This window comes from Pseudorca crassidens, chromosome 13 (genome assembly GCF_039906515.1).
Source record: "Pseudorca crassidens isolate mPseCra1 chromosome 13, mPseCra1.hap1, whole genome shotgun sequence".
Taxonomy (NCBI): Eukaryota; Metazoa; Chordata; class Mammalia; order Artiodactyla; family Delphinidae; genus Pseudorca; species Pseudorca crassidens.
In genome coordinates, this window is record NC_090308.1 from 1,813,342 (window position 1) to 1,829,727 (window position 16,386).

At 49.8% G+C, this 16,386-nt stretch overlaps 1 protein-coding gene across 16 annotated transcripts in view; it reads right to left on the reverse strand.

The window, feature by feature from the left end:
• AFDN (afadin, adherens junction formation factor) overlaps positions 1-16,386 on the reverse strand; it is a 139,633-nt gene that overhangs the window by 25,434 nt on the left and 97,813 nt on the right. For all 16 annotated transcript variants that reach the window (XM_067701531.1, XM_067701541.1, XM_067701528.1 and 13 more), the window contains 2 exons: positions 14,528-14,631; positions 12,419-12,505 (listed from right to left, as the gene is read on the reverse strand). In XM_067701531.1, coding sequence (XP_067557632.1) covers positions 12,419-12,505; positions 14,528-14,631 — 191 coding nt within the window. The remainder of the gene's footprint in view (positions 1-12,418; positions 12,506-14,527; positions 14,632-16,386) is intronic.

A 16,386-nucleotide genomic window follows, 5' to 3' on the forward strand; every position in this document is an offset into this window, starting at 1 on the left:
CCTCAGGGAAAACCCAGCAGGGGTGCCGTTTTGTGAGCCTAAGAGCACCTACCACTTACCTCTTTCTGAAGACCATACACACTGCCTCAACACAAGAGCTCCACTCCAGGTTTCCTGGGGTTACATTATCTGGGAGCTGATTCTACAAAAGCTCTACACACGGTAAGTAAAATCCGTTTTCTCCTCAGCAGCTCCTGACCCTCTGGCTGAGGTTTCCCGACTGTTCCCCTCAAGACCCCTCTCCGTTTCTGTCTGTCTATACGTCGACATCCACCACCCTGCCTCATTACACGTCTCCTGCCCGGTCCAGACACCCAACCACATGCCCCGAGGACTCAGCTGGCCCTTCTGCCTCACGTAAAAAATTACTGGCATACTGGGGAAATACTGTACTTTTCTGGGTACATTTGAAATTTCACACACACACGTGTGTGTACATGTGTGTATATATAGTCACTCAATAAACGGGAACTTTCTGAATTTTAGCCTATCGCTTAGCAAAAAAGCAATAAATACAGCTCTCATCTGACTTCCCTTGTGCCAATATGGTTGCCTTGAACCTGAGGCCTAAGATGATCCGTGGGACACTACTTCTAGGGCAGCCCCCCTGCCCCATCTGTTAAAGTGGGCACCCCTCCTATATTGCCTAATTAAATGACTCCTTCAAATAACATTCTATACTTCGATGTAATCTATGATTAATTACCTAATTGGGCTCTTTGAATAACAGCTGCGTTCATTCCGCAAATAGTCACTGAATGCCTGTACCACCCTAAGCTCTCTGGGTACGTGAACGAACAAAACAGACACCTCGCCACGTCCCCACCCCCAAAGGAGCTCATATTCTAGAGTAGTTTTCTTTGCGGATGTCAGATAATATTTCTGACCGGGGTACTGAAAATCCCTCTTTATCTTTTTCTGCAAACGCTGCGTGATTATTTCCTGGTAACAAGGCCAGATTTTGGGGGAAAGGTTCTAAAAGCATAGTTACTTTTTTCTTCTGCTCTCTATTTGACTGACTATTAAACTTCAAAATCCCAGTTTTTAGTGTGAATGGACACACTACATTTTCACAAGCATTAATTTTTGGGAATGCAATACTGTCCTTGTAATTTAGATAATAAAAATTGTACTTTTAATAAGATAGTCAATCACTACTACCTTTGACAAAAGAAATCTCTAGCAGCAATACCAGTAAGACAGTATTTTTAGTAACTGATGTAAACAAAATACCAAATACATATTTGGATATTTTAAAACAATAAATCAAGCCCTCCTCCCCATTTCTGGTATGAAAGATTATTATTAATAAAGAAAAAAATCTCATTTATTTGGACAAATTAAAGTGATAAGAAAACTTTTATCTTTTTAAAGTCACAAAATAGAAAGTACAAGAAAACCATGAAAATGCTGTTCTGCTTCCTCCGGATAAACCAAGAACTCGCAAACGCGCTTTTCGCTGCATACCCGTCAGGGCCTCCGTTAGTCACAGCTTTCCCTCCAGGAAGGTGCCCCGGCTGCACGTCCACGATAAACTGTAGCTTCACTACATTATTACTTCCTGTCTTCAACCTCTTCCTTTAGACCAGTAATCACACGGCTGCGGGTAACTACCAGGCTCTAGGATCTCACGACCGCCCTGTATTTTAGACAACTAATACGCAGGCTTGAATTCAGCAGACTCCACATGAGCTGCAAGCAGCACGGAAATAACCCCAAAGCCTAATGTTTTTAAACAGATAATTTATTACGCGTTACATGCAATACGAAATTTAATAAACCTAAGTTCTAAGTATTCAAGTAACCGATCCTGTAATAGATATTTAACAGCATCATTTAAAAATTTTTTTTATTGAAGCCACATCTTTAAACAAGCATTAGTTTCCATTATAAATTTCAGAAAAATTCTGGCAAAATGAGGAAAACTCTCCTTACGACTCGCCCGCTGGCCCCCTCTATCCAACCTGCCTTACAAAATTCCCCTTCCGGAAGCGCACGCCTCCAACAAAGCTCTCCTGACCCGACAGGTCACCAGCTATCTGTCAGTGGGCACAAGCCTCCTGCATATAGCGCCCAAGTTCAAGTTCGAGCACACCACGCCCACCTGATTGCCCTGCACATCCCCCCTCCCACCCCCGGCTGCCAGGTCCTTGCTTTTATTTATGCTGTTCTCACCACACAGAACGACTTTCGGATGCAACGGCTCTGCCAAAATCCTTTTATCACTGGACCCCTAGGCCCACCTGCCGGCCCGCTCACCCTGCCAAGGCCAGGCAGGATGCGACCTCTCGCTGGCTCATGTTCCCATGGGATTTCCTGTGTTCCCTCAGACGGTTACAGGCGGCTCCTCCCCTAGCTCCCTGCCAGGGCCGCTTCCCAAAATCCCTGCAGTCAGGCTACAACAACGGGGTCAACTCCTTATTTTAAAAACCCTCTCTGGGGAAATCCAGAATCTTACTGAATTAATACGTTGGCCGGCTAAGAAGCAGCTGATATGTGCGTTATCTGGGAGCTGGCAACACAGCACTGCGGAGCTACTGGTGTAAAAAGTTAGAAACCTCAAGCATTTCTGAGACACTCGGACCCACCGCTGTCAGGCAGCAGGTGACGAGGAAGGCACGGCGCTGAAGAACTGCTGGACTTACTGCCTCGCATGACGGGAAGTTACCTAAATTCTAAGTCACAGCCGCTCCTTTTAGTTCCAAGTAAGTTCTATTTATGCTTCCTTGTCACAAGGAAAAACGAGAGGTCGTGATTATTAGAGACCTCAATTCAGAAGACCACGAGCATCTAAAAGCTCTACTGAAGGTTCGTCATAAAAACTGACTTTAGTTAAAAGTCATCAACAAAGCACCATGATAAAAGATGATCTTTTAAAAAGACTCTTGGGGGTAGGGAGATACATAAGTAATATTCGAAGACAGGGGTCCCCAACGGCCGGGCCGCACAGCAGGAGGTGAGCTGCGGGCGAGCGAGGGAAGCTTCATAATCCGCTCCGGATCCCCCCATTGCTCTGATCCACCCCCACCGCTCACATCACCGCCTGGGCCACCCCCCCAGTCCGTGGAAAAACTGTCTGCCACGAAACCGGTCCCTGGTGCCAAAAAGGTTGGGGACCGCTGCTCTAACAGGTATCCAAACTTTGGTTGGCATTTGAATCTTCCAAATGTGGTCTCAACCTCGCACTATTTACCTAGTGAATATTCCTTACTTAACAGAGCACTCTGCCTACACGTCTGTCAGCGTGTCCCTTTCTGCAGACTGCCTGTCTCTACGGGGGGGCCCTTCCCTCTTTCCAGGCTGGATCTCTCCCATCTCTCCTTATTTGAATCTTATCTGTACTTCGTGGGTAGCTCATGACTATAAACTGGCCATAAAAATCTGTAAATGCAACTGCTCTACAGATAAATTACAGTCCCACCGGTAACGACTTTAGAAAAACAAAATCAAAGATGAATATACCACCTGGAGATGAAAGAACTCTACGGAATTCCTTACACTCTCTCTCTCTCCCTCTCTCTCTCTATAAAATCGCCATGGATAGTTTAGTTACCTTCCACCCCAAAGACCGGAATCTTTGAGCAACGCTGAGGTGATCCAAGGCCTCACTCTGGCCAGAGCAGCCCTGGCTGGAACGGCCCCCGTGACTGGGGAGACGGGGAGCTGGTGAGCTGTGTGGGTCCCTACCCACTACCATCTGTATTGGGAACAGGTCAGCTCTTGGAAAAGACATAATCGTTCCTTAACATTACAGAGCGCTCTGCCTCCCACCCCATTTCATCCGAATAAAAACAAAAACGTTATAGACTATGATAAAAAAAATGAATAAAGCAAAATTTATTAATTCCAGAAATATTAAACCACTTATGTCTCATTTCTACACAAAAATGCACACACTAGCCCAGTAAGACTGAACTTTAAAAAAATTTACTCGACAAATTCTATTAAGTTCCTCTTTTATTTACATACGCCCAAAATTAAAATTCATTTTATGGTAATTCTACTTTTCTAATTAAGAAATGAAAACGGAGTCCACAAGTTATACCTTTTTGCTGCTACGTATCAAGGCATCACATCTGTCATTAGAAGAATGTAAGGATGAGCGGCCTAAGCACTGACCAAAGGCCAACAAGAGGAACGTACGCAGAGAGCTTTCCAGACGCTCGCTGGCGAAGGCACGTTAGGCGTGTCTGGCGCGGCAGCCACGAGGTCCAGGGGCTGCTGGGCGCTGGGATGCGGCTCGCCCAGACCAAAATGTGCAGCTCGGCGCGAAGCGCCCCGACTTCGAAGACCGAGCGCGAAGCGCCCCGACTTCGAAGACCGAGCGCGAAGCGCCCCGACTTCGAAGACCGAGCGCGAAGCGCCCCGACTTCGAAGACCGAGCGCGAAGCGCCCCACCTTCAGAGACCGAGCGCGAAGCGCCCCACCTTCAGAGACCGAGCGCGAAGCGCCCCACCTTCAGAGACCGAGCGCGAAGCGCCCCACCTTCAGAGACCGAGCGCGAAGCGCCCCACCTTCAGAGACCGAGCGCGAAGCGCCCCACCTTCAGAGACCGAGCGCGAAGCGCCCCACCTTCAGAGACCGAGCGCGAAGCGCCCCACCTTCAAAAGACCGAGCGCGAAGCGCCCCACCTTCAAAGACCGAGCGCGAAGCGCCCCACCTTCAAAGACCGAGCGCGAAGCGCCCCACCTTCAAAGACCGAGCGCGAAGCGCCCCACCTTCAAAGACCGAGCGCGAAGCGCCCCACCTTCAAAGACCGAGCGCGAAGCGCCCCACCTTCAAAGACCGAGCGCGAAGCGCCCCACCTTCAAAGACCGAGCGCGAAGCGCCCCACCTTCAAAGACCGAGCGCGAAGCGCCCCACCTTCAAAGACCGAGCGCGAAGCGCCCCACCTTCAAAGACCGAGCGCGAAGCGCCCCACCTTCAAAGACCGAGCGCGAAGCGCCCCACCTTCAAAAGACCGAGCGCGAAGCGCCCCACCTTCAAAGACCGAGCGCGAAGCGCCCCACCTTCAAAGACCGAGCGCGAAGCGCCCCAACTTCAAAGACCGAGCGCGAAGCGCCCCACCTTCAAAGACCGAGCGCGAAGCGCCCCACCTTCAAAGACCGAGCGCGAAGCGCCCCAACTTCAAAGACCGAGCGCGAAGCGCCCCACCTTCAAAGACCGAGCGCGAAGCGCCCCACTTTCAAAGACCGAGCGCGAAGCGCCCCACCTTCAAAGACCGAGCGCGAAGCGCCCCAACTTCAAAGACCGAGCGCGAAGCGCCCCAACTTCAAAGACCGAGCGCGAAGCGCCCCACCTTCAAAGACCGAGCGCGAAGCGCCCCACCTTCAAAGACCGAGCGCGAAGCGCCCCACCTTCAAAGACCGAGCGCGAAGCGCCCCAACTTCAAAGACCGAGCGCGAAGCGCCCCAACTTCAAAGACCGAGCGCGAAGCGCCCCACCTTCAAAGACCGAGCGCAAAGCGCCCCAACTTCAAAGACTGAGCGCAAAGGAAGAATCTAAACTGTCTCACTAACGACCGACACGGCTACACGTTGAAATCATAACTGCATAAAAGAAGACACACTATTAAAGTTAATTCCAGATTCTTTTATTTTTTTACATGTAGCTAGCTAATAGAAGATTCTGAATTACCTACACGGCCCACGTATTCTATTTCTACTGGACATCACTGCTCTAAAACTATAAGCTTTTCATGGCATATCTATGTTATTAGTAACCAAAGATACTAGCAATAATCTATAATTATGCAGATAACTGTGTAAAAACAAGGTCTAACTGCAACACAATATATACGCTAACATTACACACCCTGATTTCCAACGATGAGAAGAGAACCACAGTATAATAAGTAAATATATAAAGAGTAAAGTATTTTAAGAATTACTTGCCTAAAGTTGTCTAAACCGGCATTTGAAAAGATATTATTGTATTTTTGGTCCGTGTTATTTGTAAAATTAAAATGAACAGGATAAGCATAACCATTTGGAACTACCCATTCCTCACCTGACAAATCAAATTCCTTTTTAAAAACTGTCTTCTGGAAAGCAGTGATGTGTTCCAAAGGCATCAGGAATTACGAATTTCACTAGACACAACTTTGGAATTAAATATTAAAAGTCCATTTAAAAAAACCACAACCACACTTTCCCTTCCAGAGGCACTGATGAGGGGAACACGCAGTACAGCGCTCGAGCTGCTGTTTGGCATTTGTGGCCTTTAACGTAATTTTGGGAGGTTAGAGAATGGGGACCACACACACTAGCCAGGGGCACAAAAGAAGGCAGAGGGCTAGATCCTCAGTCCTGAAAAAAGCAGTTAAAGTGAAATAACACAGGTCACTCCTGTGTGGTCTCAGTATTTAACCTTAAAGTGCATCCTGGAGGTGCTCTCCTTTCCCTTAAAAGGGAGAGAAGGAGGCTTGAGGAGAAGGAGTCTGCGAGGAGGAGGAGAGAAGGAAAGGGCAGAGGTTGAAGGGGGTGAAGCAACCACACCTGGAATTTACCTGCAGAATAGGTACACGAGAGAATGGCGGTCAGCTGACAAAAATGATGCCCAAACAGAACGACAGACAGCAGAAGCCGCACTGCGCTTTCCCCAGAACTGAAAGAAACACGCACCTGTCAGTCAGCTGCCTTATGTATCCGATGAGAACCGGCTACAAGTTTAGAAAAGGCTGCTCCCAAATACCTTGTTTGCTCTAAGTCTTCTAAGGCACCTTGGGAAAGACTGAAGCACAGGTGCTCTCACCTCCCGCTCAGAGAGACTCAGTCAGAAGGAACCCCGCTTCAAACATTCCAGCTGCAATGTCTGAGTGAGTGTGGGAGTGTGATATGAGTTACAGCATAAAAACATCATTAAAACACAATCCCCGCCCCCACCGAAAAAAAAAAAAAAAGGCAGCAGCAGGAGGAAGACAGACTGGCCAGCCACAGCAGCATGGGTTCAGCCTATTGTTCCCGGCGTGGAAACAGCCTGCACCCTGGCGAATGGCTTTCAAACAATCAGTGGGCTGGGCTGACCTGAGAGCCAGGAGTATTTAAAACTCATCAGGCAGATTCAGTACAACGCTCTGCCCACCCGCCCCTTCCTCAGTGTTCGGAGCCGCTTTAGTTCTAGTCAGACAAGAGTTCTGATTCATAAACTACTAAAATTCAGACTAGAGTTTTTAAAACATTGTCAGGCTCTCTCTTTTTGGTAGGCGTTACCTTAGTTCTGAAACAATCAGTTTTCAAACTCATACCCGAGACACTCTCCACCCTAGCAGCCTGGACGGCACTTGCGTGGTAAGTGCCCTTTCTGCCAGAGACGCACGCTCCAGGGTCAGCTCTGCCCATCTTCTACCGTTTGCATAAAGCACAAACAAACAACACTGTGTCATCTATGTTTTCACTCTCCATAAAGTAAAGGAAGCAAACCACACTGATTCTGAACTGGGCCCTCCAGATGGGCTGCAGGAGGCCTTGGAGCCCGGAAGCGTGGGCGCACGACCCAGGGTGCGAGGAGCGTTCCCCAGGGCGCGAGGAGGGTTCTCCAGGGCGAAGGGGCAGCTTCCCCAGGAGCCTCAGAGCGTCTGTGGCTCAAGAGTGAGACAAGGAAGGTGACCCACGGCTCAGGCAGGTGCCCCGGGGCTGTCTGGGCCTCGCCAGACTGGGCTGCTCCACAGCCAATCCCTCCACCCGGGGACCCTGCAAATACCGTCGTTCTCTACGGGTACCAACCACCACGTGAAAAGAGGGCTCTGCTTTACAGGGTTAACGTGACTCTTCCGATTACATTATTTTAATACTGTAATTGAATTCAGTTATTTCAGTGGACCCAAGAAGTTTGCACGTAGGCCACTACTATAAATGTATAGGTAAAACATTGTTCTTTTATATAATTTACTATTAGGACAGAAATATAAAACATTGTTTCCAAATTCATAAGCCAACAGCCGTGCAGGGCACTCGGTCGTTTCGCACAACTTAACGGAAAGTTATTCCTGGCATGTCCACGGGAGTAATTGCAGTCACCTGGTACTTTGGAATTGATCTTAAAAGGGAACTGAGAATTTCCCAACTCATTTCTTTGACTAGGTCTTTCCCACCTGGTCCCAATAAGGTCACCAAGGAACATAGGGTGAAGGTCTCAAATTCCTTAAAGGCCTAAACTGTAGCTCACACTCGCTTTGTAAGTGGTGAAAAGGCAGTGTGATCAATAAACGCTGCTTTTAGACTCTCCTTTTTAAGGCACAGGAATTTTATTTTGTGTTTTAAGCTAAGATTTAAAACCTTAAAAACCGTATATAGTCAAAGCACAAACTAAGATTCAATTAACCATTCATTTTTAAACAAAATAGTAAAATATCCTAAGTGCCTTTCAAATTGTCACTTTTATGCTCACTTTTAGAAAAACCAGGTTTTGGAGAAAGTCTGCAGTAAAAAGCACCTAAAGCGGCCCAGAAGAAGTTGCACTGTGGAGATTCCTGCATGTCCTGGGCAAATTCTACAGCAGCAGCTTCCACTGTTTCAAGCAACTTTCACTATACTACAACCGGCAGGAGTAGATTAATGGTTTTTCTTGTATAAAAAGTACACAGAAGCCTTAGAGCTTCACGAACCTCAGGAACCCATAGTGCTCAGCTACAGAGCAGTAAACATCTGGGTGTGTAATCACGAGCTCCCTTACACGGCTGCTGCACGGGCGAGTGAACCCCGGACAGGTTGAAGCACGTTACCGCGGAGGGAAAGCAGACTCTAAAGAGAACATCCGCGTCCACCACGGCCCCGAAGAGACTCACCACAGACTCTGCTCTTCCGACAACAGAGAGCCACATTTTGGTCTCTCGGGCGCACCAGCTTCTCCAGCTGAAACACAACTGTCTACTTCCCCCGGTGGCAACAGCGGCACACAGCCGGCCTCTCCAGGCTCGCCACCACGGAGCTGAGCTGGACGCCACAACCCGGACAGCATTGCGCAACTCCAGCCAGACTGATGCAGCACTCGGACTCTCACGCAACCGGGCAAGCTCAGAGTTTCATTTACTTTGTACTTTATTAAACTTTAAAAAGAGCTAGAAAAATAAAAAGGAGGGAACGGTTGCTATTTAAAAAATCCAAATTAAACAGGAAGCACCATGCCGGCCCTCAGCTGAGTGAGAAGTAGCGCCCCAAACGTCCCCAAAGCAGGGTTTCACAGAGTGGACAGCGCACGACGGTTCCAAGGCATCTGGATCCCATAAAACAGCCGCAGCCTGGAAGGGACGTCGGCGGGCTGACATCAGAACCCTGCCCAGGCTCACGGCCGCGAGGCCACATGCTAATTAGGAAGAAGTAAAGAAGAACGGAGCCGAACACAAAGGCCGCAGGAGCTCACGGAAAAGACCAAAACACACAGACGCAAGCAAGGGTGACGGGGGTAAAATTCAACACAGCGGCCGCGGGCTCTTCTGTGTCTAACAGGAACAAAATGACAGGTGACGGCACTGTGTGATCCTCAGGGACCAGCTGGAAACGCCCCACAGGCTCCTCTCCCCGAGACTCGAGGTGCGGGCACACTGAGCGTGTGGCGGGAAGCGCTCTGCTCCGGGCGCCCACCACGGAGGACGCAGAGCTCTGCGAGCACCCCGGCTGCCCGCGCTCGCCGCACGGCCTTGGACTCTCCCGAGGCCACCTGCGCTGTCATGAGGGCTGGCACAGCCCTAGCCGGGCATCAGGCACAGAGCGCCGTTTCAGCAACGTGGGCCCATCACAGGACTTGTTCACTCCTGCTCAACATTCCTTTGTGAGCACCAGACAGACTACAGCTCTGCTGGAGAAAAAGCCATGGAGTCCACAGGTGAACTGCTGGAGTCGTGTCTCATTGTAAGAACAGACATTGACACACTTTTTCATGCCTGAAAACGGCACGCCATCTGGTTACTAGAGCTTGCTCTTACCCCCTTAGAGCACCCTATGCCTCTGACCCTCCCTCCGAGTTCCACACTCGGGTATCCGGCGATGCATGCGATAACGTGCTCGCTTGCCCAGCTCAACAGGCATCCACCCAGCTCTCAAATCTAACACGCTCAAAACTGAGCTCTCGATTCTCTCCCTGCCAAAACGTGCTCCTTTTCAGGAGCTCCACCTTCAGTAAACACGCCCACACGCCCAGCTGCTGAAGACAGACCCGGGATACACTGATATTTCTCTCTTCCACTCACTACACACACCCCGTTCAACAGCCAAGGTGAAAGCTGCCATTCAACGAATACACATCAGCGCCCAAGATGCACCGGAAGCTGGCAGCCCTGCAGCGGCGGACGCGCCGGGGCCCGGCAGGCGCACCGGAAGCTGGCAGCCCTGCAGCGGCGGACGCGCTGGGGCCCGGCTGCCTGCAGGGGTGTCTGTCCCAGCGACGCCACACTGGTCCACAAGTAAACGTGCTGCCGCGGCTGCCCGGCCTCCGTCTCCGCCGCCACCTCCTTCCCCCGCTGAGCGGACACTCCTCCCACTTGCAAAACCAGGCGTAGCTCCCTCACTAGCCCCTGGCTGCACTTCTGAGCCCCCCGGACCACGCTCTCCAAGGCAGGAGGAATAAACTCTCAGGACTGCACTCTGACGCCACCACGTCTTAAGTGAGCCCTTCAGCGGCTACTCCCTCTAAAGCCTGAACTGCAGCAAGCCCTCGGGCTTCTTGGAATCAGCGTCCTGGGGACCCGGCCACACGCCTCACTGACCACTGCCCTGCCCGCTTTCCCGCTGTGACCACACGTCCGCGGAGCGGAGCGTCTGCCCGCCTGGGCCCCACGGGGGCCTGCAGACCCTGCTGCCCGGCGTCCGGCCTCGCCTGCTCTCGGGCCGCCTCCAAGGGCTCCCCTTGCCTCCGCGCGCTGGCCCCGGGGCCGCAAAGCCTGTGCCCGCCCCTCCGCCAGGTTTCACGGCTCACCCTCCGAGGTCCAGCGCACGAGGCATCTCCTCGGGGGCCTTCGCTGACGCCGACTCCGCGCTGGCAGGGAGAGGGCTTCCTGCGGCTGCTCTTCACCGACCCTGGCCACGCACCTGGCGCAGCGGAGCCCTGGGGCTAGCGCCCTTCGCTCCTGCCTCTCGCCGGCAACCGCAGGCACGGGGACAAGGCTGGACGGCGACTCCCAGCCTGGCTCCTTGTCCTAGCTGCCCACGGACACCTGGCAGCCGGGCGAGGCCAGAGGCCGGCCAGGGGGGGTTTGGGGGGCGCTCATGCGGTGCCTCACTGTTCGCTACACTCAGGACTCGGGCCAGAGGGAAGGGCCCAGAGACACTTATGTAGATCCTACTTAAACCTACAGAAGACAGGTAGCTTTGTACTGAAAGAGATCAGGAGAATTTCAAATCTGAAGTAAGACACGTATCTGAAATAAGATTTTTATATACATATATACATGTAAAAATCAGAAAATGCGGACGTTACATTTTTCCTGTATACTGGAGTATGGTGGGGTAATTTTTATCCTAATAACTTTTTTCCCGCCCTGAAAATGGGCATTTGACTCGCTGAGCAAAGAGGAGAACAGTCTGTGGCCTGTAACTTCCCGCTCACATCCCCCAGCGTTCTGAGCTGTGGGCCCACCTGATCACGACAGGCGGGAAACATGGCCCACGAGCGGGACCGCATTGGAAGGGGTGAGCGTGAGTCCTGGCCTGCGAGGCTCTGGCCTGGCTCCTTGGCCTCCTTGGGTGAGCCCAGGTGATGCTGTGCCCCAGACCACACCTGCCTTCCACGTGCTAATGCAGAGGCTCAGCTCCTCTGGCTGCTTCAGTCCCAGCGCTGTGCTGCCTCCTGCACACCAAGGCCCTCTGGCTGCTTTAGTCCCGGCGCTGTACTGCCTCCTGCACACCAAGGCCCTCTGGCTGCTTTAGTCCCGGCGCTGTACTGCCTCCTGCACACCGAGGCCCTACAATCTCGGTTGCACCATGTCCCTTCTTCCTTCCAAACCCTTTCGTTTCTCTGAGAAACAGAACACCCCACCTGTCAACGGAGAGTCTTCAAAATGAGCGAAGGCCCTCTTTCCCCTCCGCTCTCCCCAGACAGGGCCGTGCCGTGCGGTGCTCCCTTGCTGCAGTGCCCGTGTGGCGCGTGCACGCGGCTCGCGGCCTCTAGGACCCCTGCTGCCAGGAGCTGCAGCCAGCGGGGGGCCAGGGACCCGGGGGCCCGCTGCACACGGACACGGGAGCAGGGTGTCGGGTCCCTCCCGCCCTGGCTCCCCGGGAGCACCACCTGCCCAGCTTGGGGAGCTCGCACCCTGGCCCGTCCGCGGAGTAGTCACCCCGGGAACGCAGCGAGCCCGGGGCTCCATTCCCACGCCTTCGCCCCCTCCCAGACGCAGAACTGGACGCGCAGCTCGGCCTCGACAGCTGCTGGTCCAAGGCCTCAAGAATGAAGGCTGGCAGCCCGGCCACCACCTGTGCCGTCCTACCTTTGCTGCGACAATGCTGAGGCCCATCCCGTTCTGCTTTTTGAGGGTCACCGTGATTACTTCCGGTTCTTTCCTCAGAGGCTGAGCCTAAGAGATGGAAACAGAACTTTACCACAGGCCTGAAACGCAAGGACCGCCACTCGGTCACTCGTTTTCTCTCCGGTAGTGGGGAGAGGAAACCAACGGAGAGTGGAAAAGGAAACAGTAAAAATCAACGAACACAGATACTCCTCCTGGAGTGACCTGGAAAAGTAAATACCAATAGTCTTGACTCCAGAGCCTTAAAGATGAATCATCACAGATGCTATTTAAATGTTATCTAAAGAACTTAATTTATAAAATAAAACTAACCTTGCATTACTATCACATGAGAAAAACCTGATCATAAAATTAAATTTTTACTTTATTATCTTTCAGCGCCAATTACTAGGTGTTTTTTAAAAAAGAAATTTACACTTACTTTACACTGTCTATGGGGAGGACTGCAAAAACAGTGACGACAAAGATGATCTCACATCTCTGTCTCTTAAGAAAATTCAACAGCAAAAATACAGCAGCCACAGGCTTCAGACAGTGGGACCCAAAGTTCTGCATGATTCTGTGAAGCCCGTGGCTGGGGAATAAGTTACCGACCAATGAGACAGGCCAGTTTTTGAACAGATCCACCAACACATGAGCAAGTAAAATTAGCCACTGAAGTTCCATGTCCTGTACATGTCCTACCGCACGTGAAAGAGCCAACAAAAGTGAAGAAGAAACTCCCAGGGCCCACGCTGACAGAATTTAATTAGTTAAACACGTAAGTATGCAGGCACGTGGCCAAGAAGTGGTGACTGTACACACGGCTTGTTAATTCAGAACCAAAGTCTGGATGATAATATTTTAAGGGAAATAAATAAGATTAGGTGACAAAGCTTTTTAAAATATCAAGACCTGAAATCTTCTCAGGGATCCATGAATAAACTAGAAAGTTGAAAAGAATCAGTGATTCCATCTAAGGCACTTGTTTTTCTATGACGTCTGGGAATTAGAAATTGCTGCTGCTGTTACTTGCTATGAGCTAAACAACAGCTAGTAAAGAGTATTAGCGGCACATTCACTGTATCGGTACTTAAATGTGATCTACTTGGTGTAACAGCAATCACCAACTAATTCAATTTTTGGAGATGCTCAAATCTAAAGTTTGCTACTAAGCAAAAATAATTACTTTGAATTTAATATACAAAACACATCACACTGTTCACCTTACATTAAGTGTTGTCACCTTACATACTCTGGGTTTCTTAGAAATCAGGTAAGTACTAGGCACAATGTTTCGAGTAAGGAATAAGTTAGGACACCACAAGGAAGTTTCTAAAGCTTCAGTAGACTTGTGGCTGTTTTGCATAGACGAGAATCCCTGAATCTTGGCCTGGGCACACTGGTGTCAGGGCCAGGGGACTGACTGCCACATCCGTCGCACGTAGCACACGGACCCCGCCCACGGTCACCTGCCCAACGTGTGGTCACTCTGCTTGGCTCCCCTGAACCCTTACGTGGCTTAAGAGGCAATTACATTTAAGGTAACGTTTAAGGTAAATGGAATGGAACAAAAAAGTTCTAAAGGACAAATTTCATTTGTTTGTGTTTTTCCTGGAATGACTTGCTAGTGTACGTGGCATATGACAACTCTGGTCTGGCACCACTTTCTAAGACAAGGAAAAGCACCCTTTCTCGTTTAAAACTCTCTGTGGGAAGCAAGGCAGAATTCTCCCTAAAATCTATGAGGCTAGTGAATGCCGGGATGACCGCTCTTTCAGAAAGATACAAAATATTAGTAAATGATTTGGCACACATTTAAGACAAGGCAGAACTGACTAGAAAAAAGAAAATACTTTTACCAAAGAAAACTTTTCTAATAAAACCCATTGAGACTACTATATTAATATATTTTTTAAATAGGTATTATGGTTGATGTTAACTGTGGGTATAAGTATGCTTTATTTTTAAAAGTACCATTTGTTTATAGACAAAACTATACAGACATGGCCTGAAAATAAAGAAAATATTTTCAAATCGTAAGGCACCCGCTTCTTTTCCTTGTCCATCTGTCATTGTCACGATACTTGCCAGTTCCGTGTTCTCCCGCGTAAGGTGACTCTCATAATCTGCACCTTCAAAATATATCGTCCACGTGCCTGGCGAGCGTGGGTGAGGAATTAACCTGCAAAATCCTGCGGAGAAAACAGGCAAACTGTTAAGAATGCAAAGCACACGTCGGACCCATAATCTTCAACAAGGGAAGCAACCGAAAGCAGCAACTGCATGACGCCTAATGACATTTATCTTCCTGAATTACTTTTACTCTCTCTGAAAAAAGCATCATCAGACATTTAAAAGTGCGTATTTGCTTTGGTCCAATGGAATTTCAGCACCAAGCAGAGAAGTGAAATTGGTCTCCCCTCTTCTTTATTCCAAAGACTTTTTCCCTTACATCGATGAAAAATTACAGAAGTGCATGGAAATTGCTTCCTTGCAGACTGGCCTGCTCTGCTCAACTAAGAGCTCCTCAGTCACGCTGAGAATCTCTAACACAGGGAAGGAAAGAGGGGCCAGAGAACGGCACCAGCACAGACGTCTGCGCACAGGCTCACGCACTGGGGCAAACGATTGATTCCACTCGTGTAGCAATTCTGGGGTAGGACTGGCCTCCTTCTCATCACTCTTTGCCCACATTTTCTGACAAGTCACACTCACTTAAATTTCTTCCAAACGAAAATTTAGAATCACTTTATACTGTTTTAAAGAATATCTCTGATATGTTCATCAGGGACAAATGACATCTTTACAAAACTAAGCCTACGTCGTTCCTCATTTGTCAGATCTTACAGAGCTTCTCAGAGATTTCGTGACGAAGTCAGATCACACAGGCCCTGCACAATTCTTTTCTCCAAAGTGGTCTTATTAGCAGCAGCTCACAATTACGAAGAGCACACTGCTTGCCAGACACGCCCTGGTCCCCACGACCTGGGTGCTGGGGGGGTGGGGGTGGGGGGGCTGTTATCTTTGGACAGTTATGAGGTTGTTTGTGGTAGAGGGAAAAGAAGACATCACAAATATACTCAATTAAAATATGGGCAAAAATTATTTTTACTTAGTTTTAGTCCTTTTTAAAAAAAAAAATCAGTTTCAATCCAGTTTCATTGAATTATTACTACAATTTACTTCTCTTTCCCATGCTTTAGGGAATCATAATTCTCACGGTTTTGAAACGTCAACAGTTGTAATTTTCTAATTTTTTAAACATCAGGTTTGCACGTCTGGACCATATGCACACAGACGGTTTACTTTCTCAGCACCAGGAACGCACCTCAGGTCAGGTATGAGTCCGTGCTGGTTTTATAGCTTCTCTCATAGAATCGTATCACACGAAAAAGCCAAAGGAACGTAAATTGAGAGCACACAGCAGTTCTTTCCTTGGCTTACAAAAAAATTGAGCATGAAGAATTAAAACCGCTGACGTCATAGAAGAAAACACCCAGTTCTCTGTAAGTCTTATTTAAAAGTGGCTTTGTACTTGGCTACATTATCATCTAAGATGTATGAAAACAGCGTGGGGCCGCCTAGACCGTGAGGAAATACCACGTACGCTCCACAACGAATCATTCGGGAAAGCCTAAGGGGAAATCACGGAAAAAATGGCATCGTGCAGTCAGGATGGCGCTGCCCCCGGGCTGGCCGAGACCCTCTCCGCAGCACCTATTGTGGAGCCGGCAGCTGGGTACCCAGCACGCCTAGCACGTCCCACGGGGGCTGGTGAGTCAGCCTCCGCAGGCTTATTCACAAGGCCCCGAAGAGCAGCTCTGCCGGCACGTGGCCCCGAAGGCCCTCTGCCCGGCACTGAGCAGGCGGAGAGCGGAGACGACCGCCAGCCTGTCCTGCTGGACGCACAGACGGCTCACACACTGGCACCAAGTATCACCGAAGAC